This window comes from Salmo salar, chromosome 02 (genome assembly GCF_965601325.2).
Source record: "Salmo salar chromosome 02, fSalSal1, whole genome shotgun sequence".
Taxonomy (NCBI): Eukaryota; Metazoa; Chordata; class Actinopteri; order Salmoniformes; family Salmonidae; genus Salmo; species Salmo salar.
In genome coordinates this window covers 42,836,788-42,856,874 of record NC_138292.1, presented here as the reverse complement: position 1 = coordinate 42,856,874, position 20,087 = coordinate 42,836,788, and the positions used below count along the sequence as shown (strand labels likewise).

General features: G+C 47.8%; 1 protein-coding gene across 1 annotated transcript in view; it reads right to left on the bottom strand.

Annotated features, from left to right (window-relative positions):
- Positions 1 to 2,465: 2,465 nt before the first annotated feature.
- LOC106583301 (forkhead box protein O6) overlaps positions 2,466 to 20,087 on the bottom strand; it is a 39,074-nt gene continuing 21,452 nt past the window's right edge. The window contains exon 2 of the mRNA XM_014167342.3: positions 2,466 to 7,134. Coding sequence (XP_014022817.1) covers positions 5,401 to 7,134 — 1,734 coding nt within the window. The 3' untranslated portion in view covers positions 2,466 to 5,400. The remainder of the gene's footprint in view (positions 7,135 to 20,087) is intronic.

The window sequence follows — 20,087 nt, the reverse complement described above, 5'->3', positions numbered from 1 at the left end:
ATGTAAGCAACTCTATCAATAACAAGATTATCATCACTAGCTAAATGCTTGAATCGAACTTGCAAACAAATATTTTCCGAGGATGAAGCGTGACAAGAAATAGCTACACTGAAAGACCTGCACCGTAGCGTTGTTTTTAGCGGCTTCTATGCGCGCAGAACGAATTCTCTCCTTCCTGTTTGCGTAGTCTTTCTAAGTACCAGGAAGCTCCACTAGGGGGCGAATAACACCATGAAACACAACGAAAATCCATCTTAACCGTCGTAATAAAATGATCCGTTACCTTCTAACAGGATGGCAGCACACCAATGTTACATGAACGACCAACCACAGCCTACAGTTGACCCCTCTCTCTGAGCTCCGCAGTCCCCAAGCCCCAATCCAATCCTCCCCTACAGCAACCACATAACCCAGTATTTAAGCACCAGAACCATCTCTGATTCAGAACCTGTGTGTCTGCTCTTGCCCATGGGAGGCGTCGCTATCTCCTAGCGATCAACCCTAACGTTCCAGAGCTGCCGCCATTAGCCACACTCCCTAATTACTCTCTCAGTATCAGCCCGTAATTATAGACGCCAGTCGGCCCTGTTCCCCGTACGCTAACGCTACGCCAGTGAATCAGGCTACAACGCTTAACGCTTAGCCCCCCCATGTGGGATTAGGCCATGTGTGATAGACCGGGGGGGGGGGGGGGGGGGGGGGGGTACAGATTTGAGAAGGGGGCTCAGGGGTATTCATTTGACATTAATTGTGTCATCACCTCTGTAGCCCCCACCTCCTCTGAATGTCTGACTTGGGATCCGCAGTAGTATTAGTAGGCTACAGGGAATAGCTGATTTCATCTATATTATCCTTTTAAACCGGGTGAACTAAGGACAGCGGGTCAGCACGGACCTAAATCGGTAGGGCAATTTATGACAGACCAGGACCGTGATTCCATCTGAACAGCAGCATAATGTGCGCAGATGACAGTTATATTAGCATCATCATTGAGAATGAAATAAAGCTCGATTCTTAAGTAGAAATGCATGTGATCAGCATTAAATCAAATGGATCCGTCTTCAGTATTATATTATAGTGTTATATTAACCTATAGGTATTGGTTGGCAGTGCCCATATAGCCCTGAGGTTCAGCCCTGTGAGTTTTTTCTATGCTATACTGCTCAGTGACGCAGACCTGCGTTGAGCTGTTTGAGTGGGAGAATAATGGCACCGTAATGTATAGCCTCTCTCTCTCCGATAATGAGGCAAAAGAAGAGTGGTCCATCCCTGAGGCGCAGCACCTGGACTGAGCCGTCTGCTTTTTCTTCTCTCCTCTGTCTTTTTTTCGGCCTCTCTCACCATCTCTCTCTCTAGCTCTTTCTCTCCCTCTCTCTCTCTCTAGAGGTGGGGATGGCAGAATGGAGGGATGGGGATAACCGCCAGACGTATAGAGCAATGCCTTCTTCCGTTCCCTTTTCTGCTTAATCACACGTGCAAGCGTACGATCCAGAGAAACGGAACCACGCAGACATCATGTAGAGTATATGTATAATGGCTGCTTTGAATTATTCAGTACAGTGATAACTGTTATGTATTGAGAATTGGGTATTTTTCAAATTGTGTTTCTCTCTCTGGTTCTCTCCTCTCTGGCTTTTCCCTCCGTATGGTCCACCACCTCCCTCTTTTTCTCGCTCTCCCTCCCTCCCTCCCGAGAGCCTCTGCCGAGTGGAGTCAATTAAAAGCGAACATTTCAGTGAGATGAGTGTTTGTGCGCTCCTGTGTGTGTCTGTATGTGCCTCTGTGTGTGTATCCGTGTGTGTGTGTGTGTGTGTGTGTAGGAGGAGACACCCCTGCGGCCTGGCAGTATTGCGCTGCAGCGCAGCACTCTCCTCCTGTGAAAACGCCTCCGACGGGACTGGGACAGCTGTTACCAACCTACAGCGGCGATGACAAGCCTTATTAGACACTCACCCCCTCATCACCCCCCCATCTCTCTCTCACACACAGACACACTCGTTTTTGCTTTCGCACATGAAGTTGACACAATAACATACAAGTACACGCATACACACACACACACACACACACACACACACAGACGCACAGACACACTCACCATTTCCCTTACGCACATACAAACTGACACCCATCAACATATGCATACACTCTTTAAAAAATAAATAAAACCTACTCGTTCACTAACACACACTTTTGAAGCAAAGTGAGTCTGTGTGTGCCGTATGTACAAAAAGAGAACCTTGTTGGACAGATTATCCTTGGGTAATATTAAATGAAAGAACACATGCATATGCAACACAACACACGCAGTCGCTCACACAGGTATATGAAAGAACAAGGAATCAAGAACACATCAGCACAAGACAACTCACGAATCAGGGGATTACAATGGAAATGTCATCACACAATCGTGACAAATCCTCGCGCGGAACCACACAAGCGTAGAAAGAGCGGGAAACAGATGCTTTCTTTTCATGTCATTTATTTAACAGTCACCAGATAAGATACATTCTCTTAAAAAAAAGAAAGACAACAAAATTAATCATTTCTTTTTGAGTTTAAAAACTATTATACAATATCCTCAATATATAGATTTTTGTACAAAATAAAATCCTTACAACTATAAAGAAAGTGTGACGCGGAAACAAAGACCAAAAAAATGGGAGGGCAATTGGAGTTGGCTCACAAACTACCACACTCGGGGGTGACAAAGACCCACCTCTTTCATAAATAAATATGTGTATAATAAAATGTTATATTATATATAGCTCTATTTTCCCAATATCGGGGCGTCACTAAACCTTTTTAGCGCAGGCTATAACATTTCGCCAATACCTTCCACACATACTTCACAGACTGAGATTGAACAAGAGACGACATCCTAAGAATAAGGATGTTGATCTCGAGGATAGGGCCTGATAGTCCGTGCCATACTTGACCTCTGGCTGTAATGATATGCCCCGTGTACGGTGTACATATTAGGAAATCTCAGGTGCGGTGTACATTTTAGGACATTCCTGTTAGAAGTACTCAGTACAGTCCACAGCAGAGCGTGTCTACTGAGGGAGACAGGAGAGCTGGTTCATGTTCTTTAGGCATCAAACGAACAAAAACTGACTGAATCGGAGCGGGACAACCTGGACTTTGTCCAATAAGAAACACTCATTTTCGGTTTCCGTTAAGACAGTTCGAATGGTGTGCTGCGTGTGCCCTAATGAACATGACCCATGGCTCTCTCCTGTCCCGAGGCTTTGTGTGGAACTAGAGTGTGGTGGCTAGAGCTACAGTAAATAGACTCCCCACATATACACAGACACTGTCGTCCAATTCATGGGGACGGGTGTAGCCTAGAGTATAGGGTGTGGAGGGGGCGGGGTTCACAATCCCGATATCTGCCTTCACACATTACCATGCCGTATCCACCCTGTCCCTGTATGTCCCTTCAGAACGTCAACATTACAACGACAACAAGAGAGAACGACGACAAAAAGGGAAACACGCTGAACGTGGAGATGGGGGGAAGGAAGGTAGGAAGGAACAACAACCCTGTCTGACAGAAATTAATGCCAATCCGATTGGCTGATTGTGTTCGTAGTCTTTTCTACCCCTCTCCGCCTATATGTACAGTACCTTATACCAGAGAACCAGTCAAAACTCAAACTCCCACCATGCCCAAAACAGTCAGACGACCTCATAACATGTGCAAGGGAACACAAAATACAGATGATGATGACGAAGATGATGACTTACGACACAAACACACTACCCGTTTAAGACACACACGCCCCAAAAAGGACGGGGAAAGGTTCATGATTATGTGATTATCTCGTTTTTGACCTATCAACCAGTGTTTACTTATTTTGTGTGGGGTTCTTTTTCCCATCAGTGCCCTTTCCGAACAGACAAACCGACAAAACGGACGGCGTTGTCTCCCTCAGGCCAGGATGACTAGGCGTTAATCACGGCTATCAGTCAGCACATTACGTTAGCGACAACTGCGGGGGTGAGAGAGAAAGAGATGAGAGAGAGAGAGAAAGAGAGGGATGGGAGGCTGTTGCGTTTAGATTCCCGATAATGATGCATGGCTGCAGCATCACTTTGGAGATTAAAAGCAAGATGCTGAATTTCAATCAAGCCCCAGTTTAATGGGTCGGTCTGAGGGATGATCACTCTGTCTCCGTTGGCACAGAGACAGAGAGAGAGAGACAGAGAGAGAGAGAGAGACAGAGAGAGACAGAGAGAGAGAGAGAGAGAGAGAGAGAGAGACGAGAGAGAGAACAGTTAAAGAAAAAAAGCTGGCGCCACAAAGAAAAAAGAAACCCCTGGTTGAGACAAGGTGATACGCCATTTCGAATTTTGCCTTCTGAATATTCCAAAGATTAATTCAATTGACATAATGCAACTGACTAATATAACATACATTTTGACTTGCACAGTCAAGTAAAGCACCAGATTATAGTTTTCAATTAGGCCAGTGAGGAGGCACAGGTCGTTGTAAGAGTCTTTCCCAAAATGTATAATTTGATTTGACCTAATACGAGCCAACGACAAAGAGACCAAATAAGCAATCAATCAGAAATCTTTGATGACATTTTCCCTGCTTCCCACTGGCAGTAAACGTAGCAGCATAGCAACCCCCATTATAAATCTATGCCACGAATGTATCTACAGCTCCTGATTCTTGCACTTTCTTTGTTTGTTCAGCAAAATGGTATGTCAAATACCGTACCCGCCTTGCAAACAGCCAAACTCTGCATGAATTTGCCTGCTACGTGAGCAGATCTGGGTCCAAATTCCATTTGAGATATTTAAAATCCATTTAGCGTTTGCTGTAGTCTGCCTGGATCGCAAGATAGACGGGGTTTGCACTTTTGCGACAATTCTATTGGTTCCATTGCACCAGGCAAACTCAATCAAGCCCAGATAAAGTGATGGAAAGGATTTTGAATAGTACTTGAACCCAGGTCTGTTTGTGAGTGAGTTGTGGAGTCTGACCCACTTGTTTTAAAGTGCTTGGTGAGTTCAGGTCTCATGATAGTAGATGAGAAAGGGACAATGTTGGGCAACAACACAGTTGAGATTGTCATCACAGTATACAGCTGATGTGAGAAAAACCAATGTGACGTGAGCTACAATCTCCAGAGGGAGTCCGGGCAGGGAGGAATAGGACGGGGCCATTTTATAACACAACATAGAAAGGTATGGGAAGTGAGTGACAGTGTTTATCCCATCTCCTCTGTTTTCAGTCCAGGAATGACACAGTTAAGCACAGTGCTCCCCAACATGTTAGTGGGGAGGGGGTGGAGTCTGTCTATCTGAGGGGCAGTGAGGGCTGGCCTGCAGCACTCTGGGTAGTGGAGTCTTTTCTGAGGCCTGCCCGGAAGCACTCCGGGAAACGTCTCAGCCGGGCACCCAGCTCTGGTTGTTGTGGGCTTGCTGAGGGCCTGCCAGTCCACTCATGCCCATGCCCACCCCCACGCCCACCCCCATGCCCATCCCCATCCCGACCCCCACCCCCTGGGCTAAGGAGCTGTCAAAGTTAAAGTCCATTTCCTCTCCGGAGTCCATGATATCGTGGAGGAGGATGGACTCCACGTCGCAGTCCAAGCTCCCGTGGAAGATATCCAGGTCAAGATCAGCTGGTAGTCTCTCATGGGGGTGAGGCTGGTGGTATGAGCTACCATGGTAGCTGCCTCCTGTGCCGCCTCCCACCATGCCCCGTTGGTGGTGGTACAGTCCACTCCCCATTCCCTGGTGTTGGGGGCTGGGGTAAGTGTTGTGGCAGGGGTGCAAGGGGTGGGGGGCGGTGGCCAGGTGGCAGGAGTCCTGAGGCATCCCCAGCATGCCGGCCGGGTTGGGTGGCAGGGTGGTGGAAGCGGGGAGGTGGGCGTGGGACGGGGGGCTGTACAGATAGGGGGCTTTGTGGCTGTAGGGATGAAGGTGGCCACTGCTGATGCGTGGGGCCAGGGCTGGGGCTGGGGCTTGAGTCGGTGTGTGTGTTGTGTGGATGCTGTGGTTCTGACTGAGGTTGTGGCCAAGATGAGGAGAGTTGTGGTTGTTGTGGTTGGTCACAGGGTTGAGGTTACGACTCTGAGTACCGTTGTGGCCGTTGTGGCTGTGAGCCGAGTTGTGGTTTGTGTGGCTGCCATTGTGACTGTGTGCTGCATGTCCGTTGTGTCCGGAGTGATGGCTGTGATGGGTGGAGCTCACTCCATTCGTGGAGGGCCCCATCATGGGGTGGGCATCTCTCTCCTGGCCCAGTATTATGTCCTTGGCACAGTACTGCTGTGGCCCTCCGTGGCCCCCTGTCAGCAGGCTCTGCAGGGCGTTGGTCCCTGAGTAGGCCCGCATGGTGCCGCCGAAGCTAGCCGGCTTATTCTCCTGGATGGTCTGCATGGGCGAGTGGTGGCGCAGCATGCCCATCCCAGCCTGGCTGTAGACCGCACCGCAGTATGACCCCTGACCTTTAACCCCAGGGTTGTAATGATAGACCGGGGGAAGTTTGTGGCCTGCCACCGGGTGAGGATGATGATGGTGGTAGCTTTCCTCCAGGAGCCTCTCCTCCAGGCTGATCGCCCCCGTGAGATTAGCCAGCTGGGGCAGCTGCTCCACAGGTGGACAGTGGCCTCCCGCGGCCCCCATAGCCGGGGAGCGGGCGCTGGAGGAGGGGGAGGGGTAGAGGTGGGGCGAGGCCGAACAGGATAGCCCGCCTTCCTCTGACTCCTCCAGCTCGCCCTCGGCCAGGATGGGCGAGAGGCGCCCGCTCAGGGTCGAAGTGGACGAACTAGCCCGGGAGTGGAGCTCCGTCCAGGCGTCAAACTCTCCTTCCACACCCCCAGCTCCCCCTATGTTGCCTGGGAGAACCTTCCCCGGTGGGCTACCCTGCTCAGGGGAAGCCTGGAGCCCCACTTGAGCCCCAGAACCAATCCCCGGCCTGCCCACCCTCTTGCGGCTGACCCGGCCCTTGCTCTTCAGGTACTTGGTGCTGTTGTCCATGGAGACGGTTCGCCGGCGAGGGGCCTTGCCCATCTTGCCCCCTTCAGGGTTGAGCATCCACCAAGAGGACTTACCCGTGCCTTCGTTCTGCACCCGGATGAAGCGTGTGTGGAGGGACAGGTTGTGTCGGATGGAGTTCTGCAGACATAGATAGATATATATATATATATAGAGAGAGAGAGAGAGGGGGCGAGAGAGAGGGGGGGCGAGAGAAGGGGGGCGAGAGAGAGAGAGAGAGAGAGAGAGAGAGATTGATTTAGAGTGCACATTACATTGTTCATCATATTATGTACGGTAAGCATTTTCACTCTTTAACACACTGGATCCCACCGCTGCCACCAAATGTCACACTTTAGCTCTGGGTGAGGATAGCGTGTGACGTTCAGGCAACGAGTACTGGTCGCCTTTGTCCCAGTGCGTCAGAACTCCTCATCTGTAGACATCAGCTGAATCAAGTATGCATATTACCTTTTGCATTTGAAACAACTGTCGGAGAGGAAACTAGAGTTTCAGCGACTTTGACGACGTGCAACCTGCCAATCTGATCCCAAGCCTGCTACTCCGTATTGATGACTGTTTAAAGGTTTATCTCACACACATTGATGCCACTGGGGAGTGTGTGGATTCCCCTTCCAAGAAGGGCTTCGCTGATCAATATGTACCAGACAGTTGGTGTTGATGCTTATAGAGCCACTATACACTCACCATCCTGGGTCTACAACAGACTTGCTAGTACCTTGTCTGCCTACTAAACTGTAGACACCAGGGCCCAGTTTTTCTGAAGTCATCTATCCGAATTTCAACTATCGGATATGATTAAATGCGTAGAAATATAATTAATAGAATGGTGTGTCAATTAATAGTCCGCTCTATGTTTATACATTTAATCCTATCCGATAGGCGAAATCCAGATAGATAACTTTAGAAAAAAATGGGCCCATAAATCAATTGCCAGGTAGGTAGTCCACATGGGTATACTAGAAAGCAGGATAAATGAGTTAGCCAGCTAACTTTGATAAGCAACCCGAAATAACTACCAATTTTCTGCATCATTAAGACATTGAAACTAAAATATGTGTTTCTGGTTGTTGAGTCAACTAGACCATGTCCATTTCAAGCTTATCTTTCAACAAAATGTTTTACGTTTTTTCAGAATATTTAGGTTAGCTGGCTAAGTCATTGATCATGCTTTGTGGTATACCCCTCAGTAGTCTACAAAGTGACCCAGTCTCTCTGTAACTCTCCTGCCTATTCACCATCATGGGTCTACAAACTAGCTACTTGTGCCTTTACCAAACAGTAGGACTGATGAACATCTATTATTCGCTCTGTAGTCTAAACTGGAGTGAGCCAGACTCTTTGTACAATCTATCAGGTGAGAGTGCCCAAGATTGTCTGAACTGAAGATACTACGTCGACTTTATCACTGGGAAGTGGAGGGCATTCCTCCCTCCTTCTCCTTCCCTCTGTCTCTTTCCTCTCCACTTCTTCTCCTCTGCCTGGTAGATGTGAGGTTAATCCCTGGTTCAATGTGCCTGGCTGGGGATAGTGTTTGATGTGGCTGCCACTCTGGCCCAGCACCAGCCATGTGGAGATGGATCGGAAGATTGAGCTAGGAGCTACCAGGGATAACGGATGGAGCCCACCAACCTCCTACCTACACAGTCTCTCTCTATCGCATTGTTCTCATTCTGTCTCTCTATAACCCTGTCTCTTTCTCTCCACCTTCTCCCCTCTCTCTCTCTCTCTCCTTTTATCTGTCTCTCTTTTATCACCGTTCTCTCTCTTTATAGCCTTCTCTACTCTAAGCGGTCTGCAACTTGTTGCTTCTCTCCTTTCTTTTCATCCTCTTTCCTCCCTCTCTGCATGTCTCTTGTGTTTATAGTATACTGTAATCATTATTTACCGCTGAAAGATTTCACATTTTTTGTCAATTTCTTTCCCACATTTTTTTTGAACACTCAAATTCAGTGATAAACTCTCAATAGATGACTCTGTTCATGCACTTTCTCATTCCAAAAACAATTTGTAGGTGTATTAGACTTTTTCTTCAAGGCCAAGTGAAGGCCAAGTGAACACTGAGAAATATTGATTGACAATAGTTGTTCTGTTCTGCTTTTGTTGTAGGCGTTATTCTGAAACTTGAATGGCAAAATGAAACCAAAGCACCTAGTGTAGCTAAGCCTTACATTGGTACTATAGTACTATATTTGATTGTTTCAGATTGAGGTACACGTGGTGGAATTTAAGCGTTCGTACTTTCAACGGCATCATTGTGTCGTGCATCATTTGTATTCACGGGCGAATGGCAGTCAGTACACACAAATCAAATTGTGGAGCACCAACTGAAAAGCGGCGACTGACTGAATTCAGGTGATCTGTGAATGCCTCCCTTCGGTTGTCTCGCTGTGACACCTCGAGCATTGGGTAACCATGGCAACTGTTGGTAAACGTGCAGGGGAGGGAGTATATGATATTGTGGTGGGTAGAGCAGGGAGGCAGAGTAAGGGTAGTGGGGGGATGGGGAGAGACGTTGGTTGTTTGATGCTGCAGCTCTCTCTCTCTAACTCTAAACAGTCTTTCTTTCATCTGGGCCATGCCAGTCCGTTGGGGATGCCTGGTCGGCGTTTAGGGGCGGGCAACTACGTGCTTGCGCCGACTACTACCCTTTTCACACTATCGTGCCAACCGGAATTGTACTGTGTTGGCTCACATATTTTCTTTTCACATTGTTCTTTTCAGCACAGTTCAAGCAACTATGGTGGATACCCAGCCAGTTCAAACAGCTTGGCTCTGTCACGTTCTGACCTTAGTATGAGGTCATTTTTCCATAGTAGATTGGTCAGGGCGTGACAGGGGGGTGTTTTTGTCTATGTATTTTGGGTTTTCTGTTTTCTATGTGGGTTGTCTAGATTGTCGTCCTATGTTGTATTTTCTATGTTGTGGCCGGGTATGGTTTCCAATCAGAGGCAGGTGTTTTTCGTTGTCTCTGATTGGAAGCCATACTTAGGCAGCCTGTTTTTCCATGGGGTTTTGTGGGTGGTTGTTTTCCGTTTCGTTGTTTGTACCTGACGGGACTGTTGTTGGTCGTTTTGTTATTTTGCAAAGTGTTTTCATTAAAAGTAAATATGAGCACTTCACACGCCGCATTTTGGTCTCCTTTAGACGACCCTTATTACAGGCTCAGCAAAGTTCGGTCCGGCTTGCTAGTGTAAAAAAGGTATACCTGTCTCTCCCATACCAGAACATTATCTTATCAGATCATGACAAATGTTGTGCATCAGGTTAGATGACAGATTGATTGAAGGCCGAATGAAAAGGAACCTCCTTTAATGGGACCAGACCGGTTGAAGCTGCTACTGCATATGATCTCTGATCTGTTCCAAATGTAGCATGTATGTTCCAAAAAAGTCCCCCGCTATAGACTTGGGAAAGGGATTTCAACATCATCCCCAAGCCCTCTTTATCTGATGAATCCTGAATCCACCTGCTTAAGAGAGATTTAAGGGATTGGCTGTGTCCCAACTGGCTCCCTGTGCTCTATATAATGCACTACTTTTGACCAGGGGCCATAGGGCTCTGTTCAAAAGTGGAGCAGTATATAGGAAATGTGGTGCCATTTGGGACACAGCCATTGCGTGAGTAAGTTGGCCATGATGGCGTAGTCAGCTAGCTGTTTGCTTCCTGTCTGCTGGCCTTTCTGTTTTATTTTCAAACCCAGAGTTTCTCAGTAGTAGTCATCCTGTTTGGGTGTGGGTTTAGGGACTGAGAATAGCCCTGCCAGGTTACAGGTGTCCCTCCCTGTGTTGGTGTAGCCTAGCCCTGGCCTCTCGCCCAATCTCGGCCTGAGTCAGGGGAAATATGGCCAGCCCATGCCCCACTCACTCACGCCCCCAAAACAGGCAGTCGCAGGCAGCCGGTGCTAATCCCGCTCCATCCCGACTAATCCCAGACAATCCCGAGCTAATCCTGGAGTTGATTCGGGGGCACTCCCAGCTGGACGTCTCACACAGTCCACTGCCAGGTCATCGTGTACACCTCGGGCAGTCCGGATACGGTATGACCCAATGGGAGGAGGAAGATGAGGGGGCAGACTAAGGAGATTCCTTTGTTAAGCAACCTGTCCATGTAAGACAATGAGAGGAAAGGCCATGATCTACAAGGCCATGTAATACAACCACCCTTTCAATTTCCTATCTGACAGAGCTAAGCGTAATGCCTCACTCTGAGTTTGTCCTTGAGGGTGGCTTTTTCCATATTTCTCCCCACAGGCTTACAACAGAATAGAATTGAAAACATTATTGTCTATTAAATATTCATAAAATGTTTCTTCAGCCCCCTGGCTTTCAGGACCAGACAAATGAAGGGAAGCACACAAAAACATACAATGACACGGAACACACATTCCAACCCTTGGTCCGGCAGATATCTCCTATTGAAATCAGGCCCATTGATTCAATACATATTGTGGAAGGCAGAAATAATAAAGTGAAATAGTAAGCTAACACACAAATGTATTGCCTGATCCCATCCGACTTAAGTAAACAGACGTGCTGTATATCAAAAGTTGTCAAATCAAACTTCTATGGATATGTAGATATCACAGAGTGGGTTTTTAAACAACAACAACCAGTTTGTAGTAGCCTTGCACTGCTATTTGTGAAAAGGGCATCTGTCCGATAATAGAACAATTGTAGCCAGTGGAAGACTGTGTAGCACATATAAATATAATTACTAGAATGGTAAAGCCTCTCAGACCACATCAAGTTCACAGAACACTCATGGGTACATTCAATATGGCAGCCGGTTCGCCCATCACATAAGTAACATTGACTTGAATGGGAATTTCCCTTTCTAGTAATTCTATTTCTATGGTGTGGCACCCCGGTGGCCCCAGAGAGACAATCGGCTTGAGCTCAACTCTCATTAGAGCCCACGATCCTGATACCGGACTTACGTCTTCTTTACTCGCTCTGTACCAAGCCACTCTACCACAGCCCTCTTTGCCCGCAGATTAAGTTTAAGACCCATTAACCTGCTCAAATCTGACACGTTCACGCTCTTTCCGACACAGGTGGCCTCAGAGCAGCAGAAAGGGATTTTCCCTTTTCCAAGACCTGGTACTTGTTCAAAGTCAATCGAATAGGGACTACAAGACTTCCTGTTTTGGATCGACCGAGCTTTGTTCATGTTCCGAGAATGAACAAAAACAAAACGGGCCCTGGTCATGGTAAATAATTATCTTTCAAACCCTTTAATTTTCCCCTCAGCGTTCTGGCCATTCACATTGATTCCTGCTCAGTCCTCCCTCCACACACCCACTGAGTTTGATTTTTGGATCTGGAGTAGGCAGTTCAGCTTGGAGAATCGATTCAACTTAATAGCCTTCAATGCTAAGGCTTGGCTTTAGACACATCAAGGTCTGACTGTCTGTAGGAAGATATTCTATTGGACTAGCTTTGTGAAGGCGATATGGCTCCCTTTCCAATGCCCTTGCTCGAGGGTACCCCCGGCATTGTGTGAGTAGGGTGACAGTGCCCAGTTGCCCAGCCTGGCGCAATGCCAATGTGTGTCCCCACTGCCGCCACTCCCAGGGTAGAAATCTGCCATTAAGACTGTGGTGAGCGGGGTGGTGGGGCAATAGACCGTCTGGGTTGGCTTGACTGGCAAGGCGGGCAGCTGGGATAGAGGGGGGTAAGGGGGTGGGAATGTGGAGGTATAGCATGGAGCCCAGTGTGTGAGAACCCTTCAAGCCACACAATGGGCTGCCCTCAAAAATGGGGCCCCTCTACCCCCCACATACTCACAAGAGGGGATAGAAGAAGCAGGTCAAACTGTACAGGGCCCGTCTTGTGGAGAGAGGGTGTACTCATTCAAATAGAACCGAGTGACGAACCCAAAGACAAGAGGGCTCGCATGGGAACGCCAAAAGAAACCATTCACCCGGTTCAAATAACTTAAAGGGTTGGATGACTGGCATGTTCGTTCTGCAAAGACGAGCATCTGTCTGGAAGCTGTTTACCGCCATTCGCCATGTACTCATTCGGTGTTTATCAATCCCATTTCATACAGAAAGCAGCCATTATGCTCCTCCGCTGTCTATGGGTATCTCTTCATAGCACACCATTCATTAGATAAGCACAAATCAAGGGGGACCAGGAGAGGCTCTGGCTGTGTTTATTGTGATGCCTGTTTGTGCCTCTGCAGGGGGGGGGGGGGGGGGGGGGCTCAAACACAAGCAGTTTTGTTCAGGCAAAGGAATGAGTTTTGTCAGCTAAGCCCGTCTCCAGGCTATTGATGGAAATTAGCACTGGCTAAATATTCGCTTCCCGTGATTGATGTCACAGCTCGGCTTGTCCCCCTTTGAAGGGAAATAAAGAATTTAGAGACGCATAGATTAATGGGAATCGGGGGGTTGGTGCATTCAGCATTCTCTGTCTGCAGGGCTGGGGTGGAGTGGAGTGGAGGGATGGGAGGGCTTCAAGGGGACTGAAGGGCCTAATGGTAGATAAAATATGGCTCTATACGGAACAAAGCGGGTACGCCACGCTATCCCAAGTGGCACAGGTACAGACAGGAACACAGATCTCGTTGCCTGCGAAGGAAGCCCAAAGTCAGACGATAATTCAAATCCCTTTAGAGGAGGAGAGCCTACTTTAAGGAGAGACAGATGGGCAGATGGACGAGGCTGATTTCTGGACTGCGCCCAAATTGAAAAGATTCAAAAAAGAAGACCTCTTATTAAGAGCTGAGAAACTAACTTAGCCGTCACAGGCCACAGGGGCGGCTGGTAGCCTTATGGTTACGAGAGTTGGGCCAGTAACCGAAAGGACTAGGTGAAAAATCTGGTGATGTGCACTTAACCCTAATTGCTCCTATAAGTCGCTCTGGAGAAGATCATCTGCTGAATGACAAAAAAAAGTTTGCATGTATAATGCCATCATCATTGCCATGGTCCAATGTATGTCTATAGTCACGGAACTATCAAGTAGGTCTAGTTGTGTAGTCACAGCAAGCCCTGTCAGAAACCTAGGCTAGGAACCAGGCTGAGCTACAGTACAGACCATTGGCTACTATTCTGTACCTAAGACATAGTCTGGAGAACCTTTGCCATTAGAGCCTTACTAAGGCAAGTTCCCCCTCTTACGACAACGCAAATCAATTTCAGAATTGCTATATCATCCCACACACCACTTAGTGCCATTCCAAAGGGAAAAAAGGGAAAGTCTATTGAGAGTTTGAGCTGCCATGTGCCATGGTGCTCACAGTCAGGAAGTCTGTGGGGAGAGGGTGTAATGGAATTGGTGGGGGATTCCTGCTTGGCTGTGTTCTAATTGCAGCCAGTCCCTGGCAAAACACTGCCTGTATACTTCTATAAGCACCAAGGGGGATGGTTAGCGGTCGGTGTGGAACTGTGGATCAAGGGCTGCACGAGCTTTGGCGGCTAAAAATAGCTGCTAACAGATTAGCAGACCATCTGAGATAGGGGAACGGAAAATCCACCACGGAATGCCAGGGTGGTCTTGGCGGCTTTCCAGTTGGTCGGCGTGAGGGGGACACGACATCTATGACACCCACGCAACGAAAGCCTCCGCCTGGGCTCGTAATCACGTCTGACGCCCACGCCAAACGTGGGTAAGACCTGTGCCAGGGAGGGCACAATGCGGGCACGTGCAAGAGGGTATGGTTTTCCACAGGGGCTATGGGAGTTATGCTTCGTTTTCCTTTGTGAGAATTCACAAAACAGGTGTAGTGGTTGGTCCACCTGTGGGGCCTGCTCACAGCTGACACTTCGACTAAAGTCTGGGGATTCAGCAGACTCACATTTTCGACTGGGCCTGCCATCCTGCTATCATAAAGTCATGCACGTTTCTGGAGAGAGGCTTTTACAGATTTAGTGTGTGTGTATACGCGCGTGTGTGTGTGTGTGTGTGGTGTGTGTGTGTGTGTGTGTGTGTGTGTGTGTGTGTGTGTGTGCTTGTCTATTTGTGTGTGCTTGAGTCAGGTCTTTTAACGGCCCACGGGCGGAGTGTGGATTTGATTATATTGAAACCACCCTCTGCCACAAAGAAACAGACGATGCAACAATGGAATCAATGCCGATGCGATTTTCTCCTCCTCTCACTCTACAACATAATCTCGTTCATAATAATAATAACAATCTCATTTCCCGCATTCTAAAGGTCAGTACACACCTCTGATCAGACTTTAATAAACATCATTTCTCAGGGTTTCATTTCATATCAGCAGAGCAGGAAACTCATTCGGCAGCGGTTACCTTATGGCATGCAAAATTCATAGAATAGTCCCCGTTTAATTGCTTGCAATTTCATAGCGCAGAGACTTAATGATATCATTGCAATCAGATGGAAGCGTCCAAAGATTCAGAAAGACACGCATGCAGACATGCACGAATGCATCTTAAGCAGGCAGGCACGCACACACAGTAGGGTATCCATCATGACTTGTGAGGTGCAGATGATGTGAAGACCGAAACTCAGGCATGTCTACACGTATATCACATGTATCAGTCACGCAATAACACACAGCTTCTCCCTCACATGTTCATCTTCTCACATATACTGGCAAACAAAATACACACACACACACACACACACACACACACACACACACACACACACACACACACACACACACACACACACACACACACACACACACACACACACACACACACACACACACACACACACACACACACACACACACACACACACAAAGAGCCTGGCACAGTGGGCACGCTCATTACCGCAATGCCAAGCTACTAGTTGCTAAGGAGACCTGTGGGAGAGGGAGGCTCCTTGTTGCCATAGCAGCCGGCCTGCTCCCTGCCAACTATCCCCCGAGGGAAAGGCAGCTAAGGAGAGAGGTGGGGTGGGGGGGGGGGGGGGGGGTGAAGTAGGGAGAGGTAGAGGGCACCCGTCTAATAGGGGAGAGGTGCTGGGGAACTTCATTAAACGCCCTGTGCAGCACACCAACCACTGCTCCTCAACAATATACACCACATGCTATACACTCACACTCAAGTCTACTTATTCAGAGATGCAGAGAGCTACACCCACCTATGGTGTACGCCTACATATGACATTGAAAAAGGTAAGTGTATATGCGGAATCTTAGGTCAAGAAAAGGCAGCTATAGAAGGAACGAGGGACAAAGGAGGATCAAAGAGGGTCTTGAATTTTGGTGTGAATGGACAACGTTGGGGGATCTTAACTATGGAGGTGTCTGTTAACCACGGAGCCATCTTGAGACATTCCTTTATGTAAATGCATTGTTACCACCGTCTCTTTGAGCCAATATGGCCATCCAGTGATAGCCGTCTGGTGATTGGATGAGCCTTCTGTGTGACATCACTCCGAGCGCATACCGAAACACAAAACAATGACGGCCAATTTCTCTCCCCTCGAATCTTAAACCAGCAGTAACCACCAACTTCACTGACCGTTATATCTAATATTCCCACACCCCAAAAACATTGCCGCCGAGGAGGGCTTGTTAGCTAGTCACCTCAGCCGTTTTCTTATGAAACAGCTCAGCTATCAATGCTAGCTAACTAGCTAACATTAGCTAGACTGCGTCCAGACTCGGGAGTGTACATAGACAGGTCACATAGGCTTCAGGAGACAGCTGGTAAGATATGCTTCCACCATAGGCAACAACAACTGGCTACTAGTTCGTTTTCACCTAAATATGTTCAACTCATAGTAAGTTTATCCACTGACCACTTCACTTAGGAGGGTCGCTAAATTACTGAAATCTAGCTAGCTAGCTAGCTAGCTCACCAGCTAATCATGGTTTTCTTATTCTTTGATAGATTTGGGTCAACTTGCTCATATCAAGCAACAGTTTGTGTAAAGGTAAAAATAACAATTAGTGGACTCGTTTTATGAATGACCGGACAGTGAAACTAAAATAGATTGGTGAGCCTTCAGTTTATTTCACAATTAATTAAGCTGGGTTTCCCCAAGTCATTCAGTGCTTACTGCTTATGCCGGTGAGCAAGCTAAACAGACAACTCTGCAGCACATCTGTGTGACATCACACACCCAAGAAGGCTCAACCAATCACCCAACGTAACTCATGAATATGAATGACTTTGCCTCCGGCTATCCCACGAAAGGAAATGTCCAGTGAGCCCATTCCATCCACTTCCTGGAAATTAAGTCTATGAGAATGAACAAACAATGAATAATTTCAACTTCACGTACAGCTATGCTGTATATCCAACCATACAGTACAACGGCTCAATGGGAACCTACTACACAACATACTCAAGCATACACACTATGGCAGCATTCCTTCACAAAACAAAAGCCCACACTGAAGAGTAAGAGAGTGCTCATTCAGGCTTCTTTCAGGACTTACTCATCCCTCAAGAGAGGCCTCCGAGATTGCTTAAACGGAGTACAGATAGTGATATAGCAAAGTGATAACGCTGAATTTATAGGTCAAGGCACCTTGCCTTTTACACTAAAGTGCACACAGTAAGAGTGCCTTACGTAGTGGAAAATGTATGAACCATGCTGCTTCCATGGAAATCAAATGGATTCTATTTCTATGGTTGCTTGACCCTCAAGATTGGAAGTGCCAACCTACTGTATGAATGAGGAGCTTTATTGCCTAGTTTGATTCTCAATGGGGGGTGGCGGTGGTGAAGGGCACAGAACACCCTGTCTGCTGGGGTAACTTGTCTCACTGTCTAGACTAATGAGAGAAGGAGAGATACCCCTCTGAGTTAGGAGGAAAAATGGAATGGGGGGGGGGGGGGGGGGGGATTTCACCCCTCCTCCTCTGCCTTCTCCCTCCATTTCCCGAAACAAAAAGAGCCCAATTAAGTCAGTTTGAGTTAGGGTCTGGTGGTGTGTGTCTGTACATTTGTCTGTGTGTGTATGAGAGGAAAACAAGGGGGGTGGGGGGGGGTCGTTCTCTCAATCGCTTACTCGCGTGGGAGAGAGAAGGGGAGAGCAGCCAACCACAGAGAGAGAGAGAGAGAAACGCACTACTCTACAACATAAGCAGGGTAAAAGTTGCTCTCAGCTCCTCGACGGGAGACGCTGAAATGTTAATCAGTATGCTCCGATCACAGACTCCTCTCCTCTGAACGCAATCGCTTCAAACCCCTTCCCTCCCTAATGAGTGGCTATGAGTGGGTTCATGAAAGGCTAATGGACACAGATGGGGGGGCTGATGGCGGGATAGATAGCGATGGGGGGCGAGGTATTGGGGGGGTTGGGGAGAGGGATGTAGAGACATGCCGTGACCTTTTAAGAGGTTACTAAAAACTTCATTACGACTATCCCCACTATTCCATCTTCTCGTTTCCTCAATCTTTCTCCCTCTCCATCTCTCATTCTCTGTCTCTCCCTCTGTTTCCTTCCTCTCTCTGTCTCTCCCTCTGTTTCCTTCCTCTCTCTGTCTCTCCCTCTGTTTCCTTCCTCTCTCTGTCTCTCCCTCTGTTTCCTTCCTCTCTCTGTCTCTCCCTCTGTTTCCTTCCTCTCTCTGTCTCTCCCTCTGTTTCCTTCCTCTCTCTGTCTCTCCCTCTGTTTCCTTCCTCTCTCTGTCTCTCCCTCTGTTTCCTTCCTCTCTCTGTCTCTCCCTCTGTTTCCTTCCTCTCTCTGTCTCTCCCTCTGTTTCCTTCCTCTCTCTGTCTCTCCCTCTGTTTCCTTCCTCTCTCTGTCTCTCCCTCTGTTTCCTTCCTCTCTCTGTCTCTCCCTCTGTTTCCTTCCTCTCTCTGTCTCTCCCTGTTTCCTTCCTCTCTCTGTCTCTCCCTGTTTCCTTCCCCTCTCTGTCTCTCCATCACTGTCTCTCCATCACTGTCTCTCCACACTGTCTCTCCATCACTGTCTCTCCATCACTGTCTCTCCATCACTGTCTCTCCATCACTGTCTCTCCATCACTGTCTCATCCATCTCCCTTGTGCTCTCCTGTTGGTGCGTGCTGACTGATAACCCTCTTACCCCCTTACCCACACAACCCCTCAGAGCTATGCTGTACACTTATGCTTTAATGAATGCACACAGCGTTCATGTCAAAATGAACATACTGTACATGCAGGCAAACGTATAAATAACCAACCAACATTAAAACTGCAATAGTCTGAATGTGGTCTCCAAAACCCTTACATAGAAATGCCTCATATAGAATGTAAACATAGAAATGTCTCATATAGAATGTATCAGATGAAGGGCTGTAGAGAAAACCACACAGGCCAGACAGTAGTAGCCCGAGAGTATCTGAAAGTGATGCAGTGTTACTTCAAGAGAGTCTCTAAGTAGAAAACCAATGCACTATTTCGGCCTTGTTGATTGGATGCGTAAAACCAAACGGTAATAGATTTGGGATATACCCCCACATTGAAGAAAGCTTTAGGCTGAGAAGTTCATGCACAATCCCCGATACATTGAGAAGAGACAAAATAAATGGAAAAGGGAAAGCAAAAGGGAAAGCATTTAAATTCAGTTGATGTTCGAGACTACTTATTGACTGTGAACCGTGCAGGAACGTTTTGAAAGTAGGACCACTTCAACTACTAATGAAACCCTAACACCCTAGCATTCTCCTCAACTCCTCAAAGTGTACGAGACACAATCAGCAGCACCTGAATGTATCAGTGTTTTTTTTTTGTGAAGTCGGGAGGGGATTAGTGAGCAGAAGAATGAGAAGCGTGGGTTACTTAGTTTTCCCAGGACCCTCCGTCACCATAGAGGCCGTGTCTGGATTAGGAGCGGCTGGAGCTGCCAGCGTGCTGACGCAGATAAGCACACGCCCCTGCGTAATCCACTCGCTAATTGGAGGAGTGGGCTCCTATTGGGCCCATGACCTAATTCTTGACCTAACCTCTCCCTCTCGGCAGCAGTCACGGCTGGGCGGGCCACCGGATTACTGTTCGAGCGGGGAAATGAGACCTGGTTCATAAGGGGCGTATAGGTCTATGTCAGATTGTATGGGGCTGTATGAGACTGTACGGATGAATGGGGTCATGCTGCATGGGGACGTATACTGCACGGGGACGTACGGTCTATCTATTGGTCTGGGTAAGGATGTATGGGATTGCACGAGGCATGGCG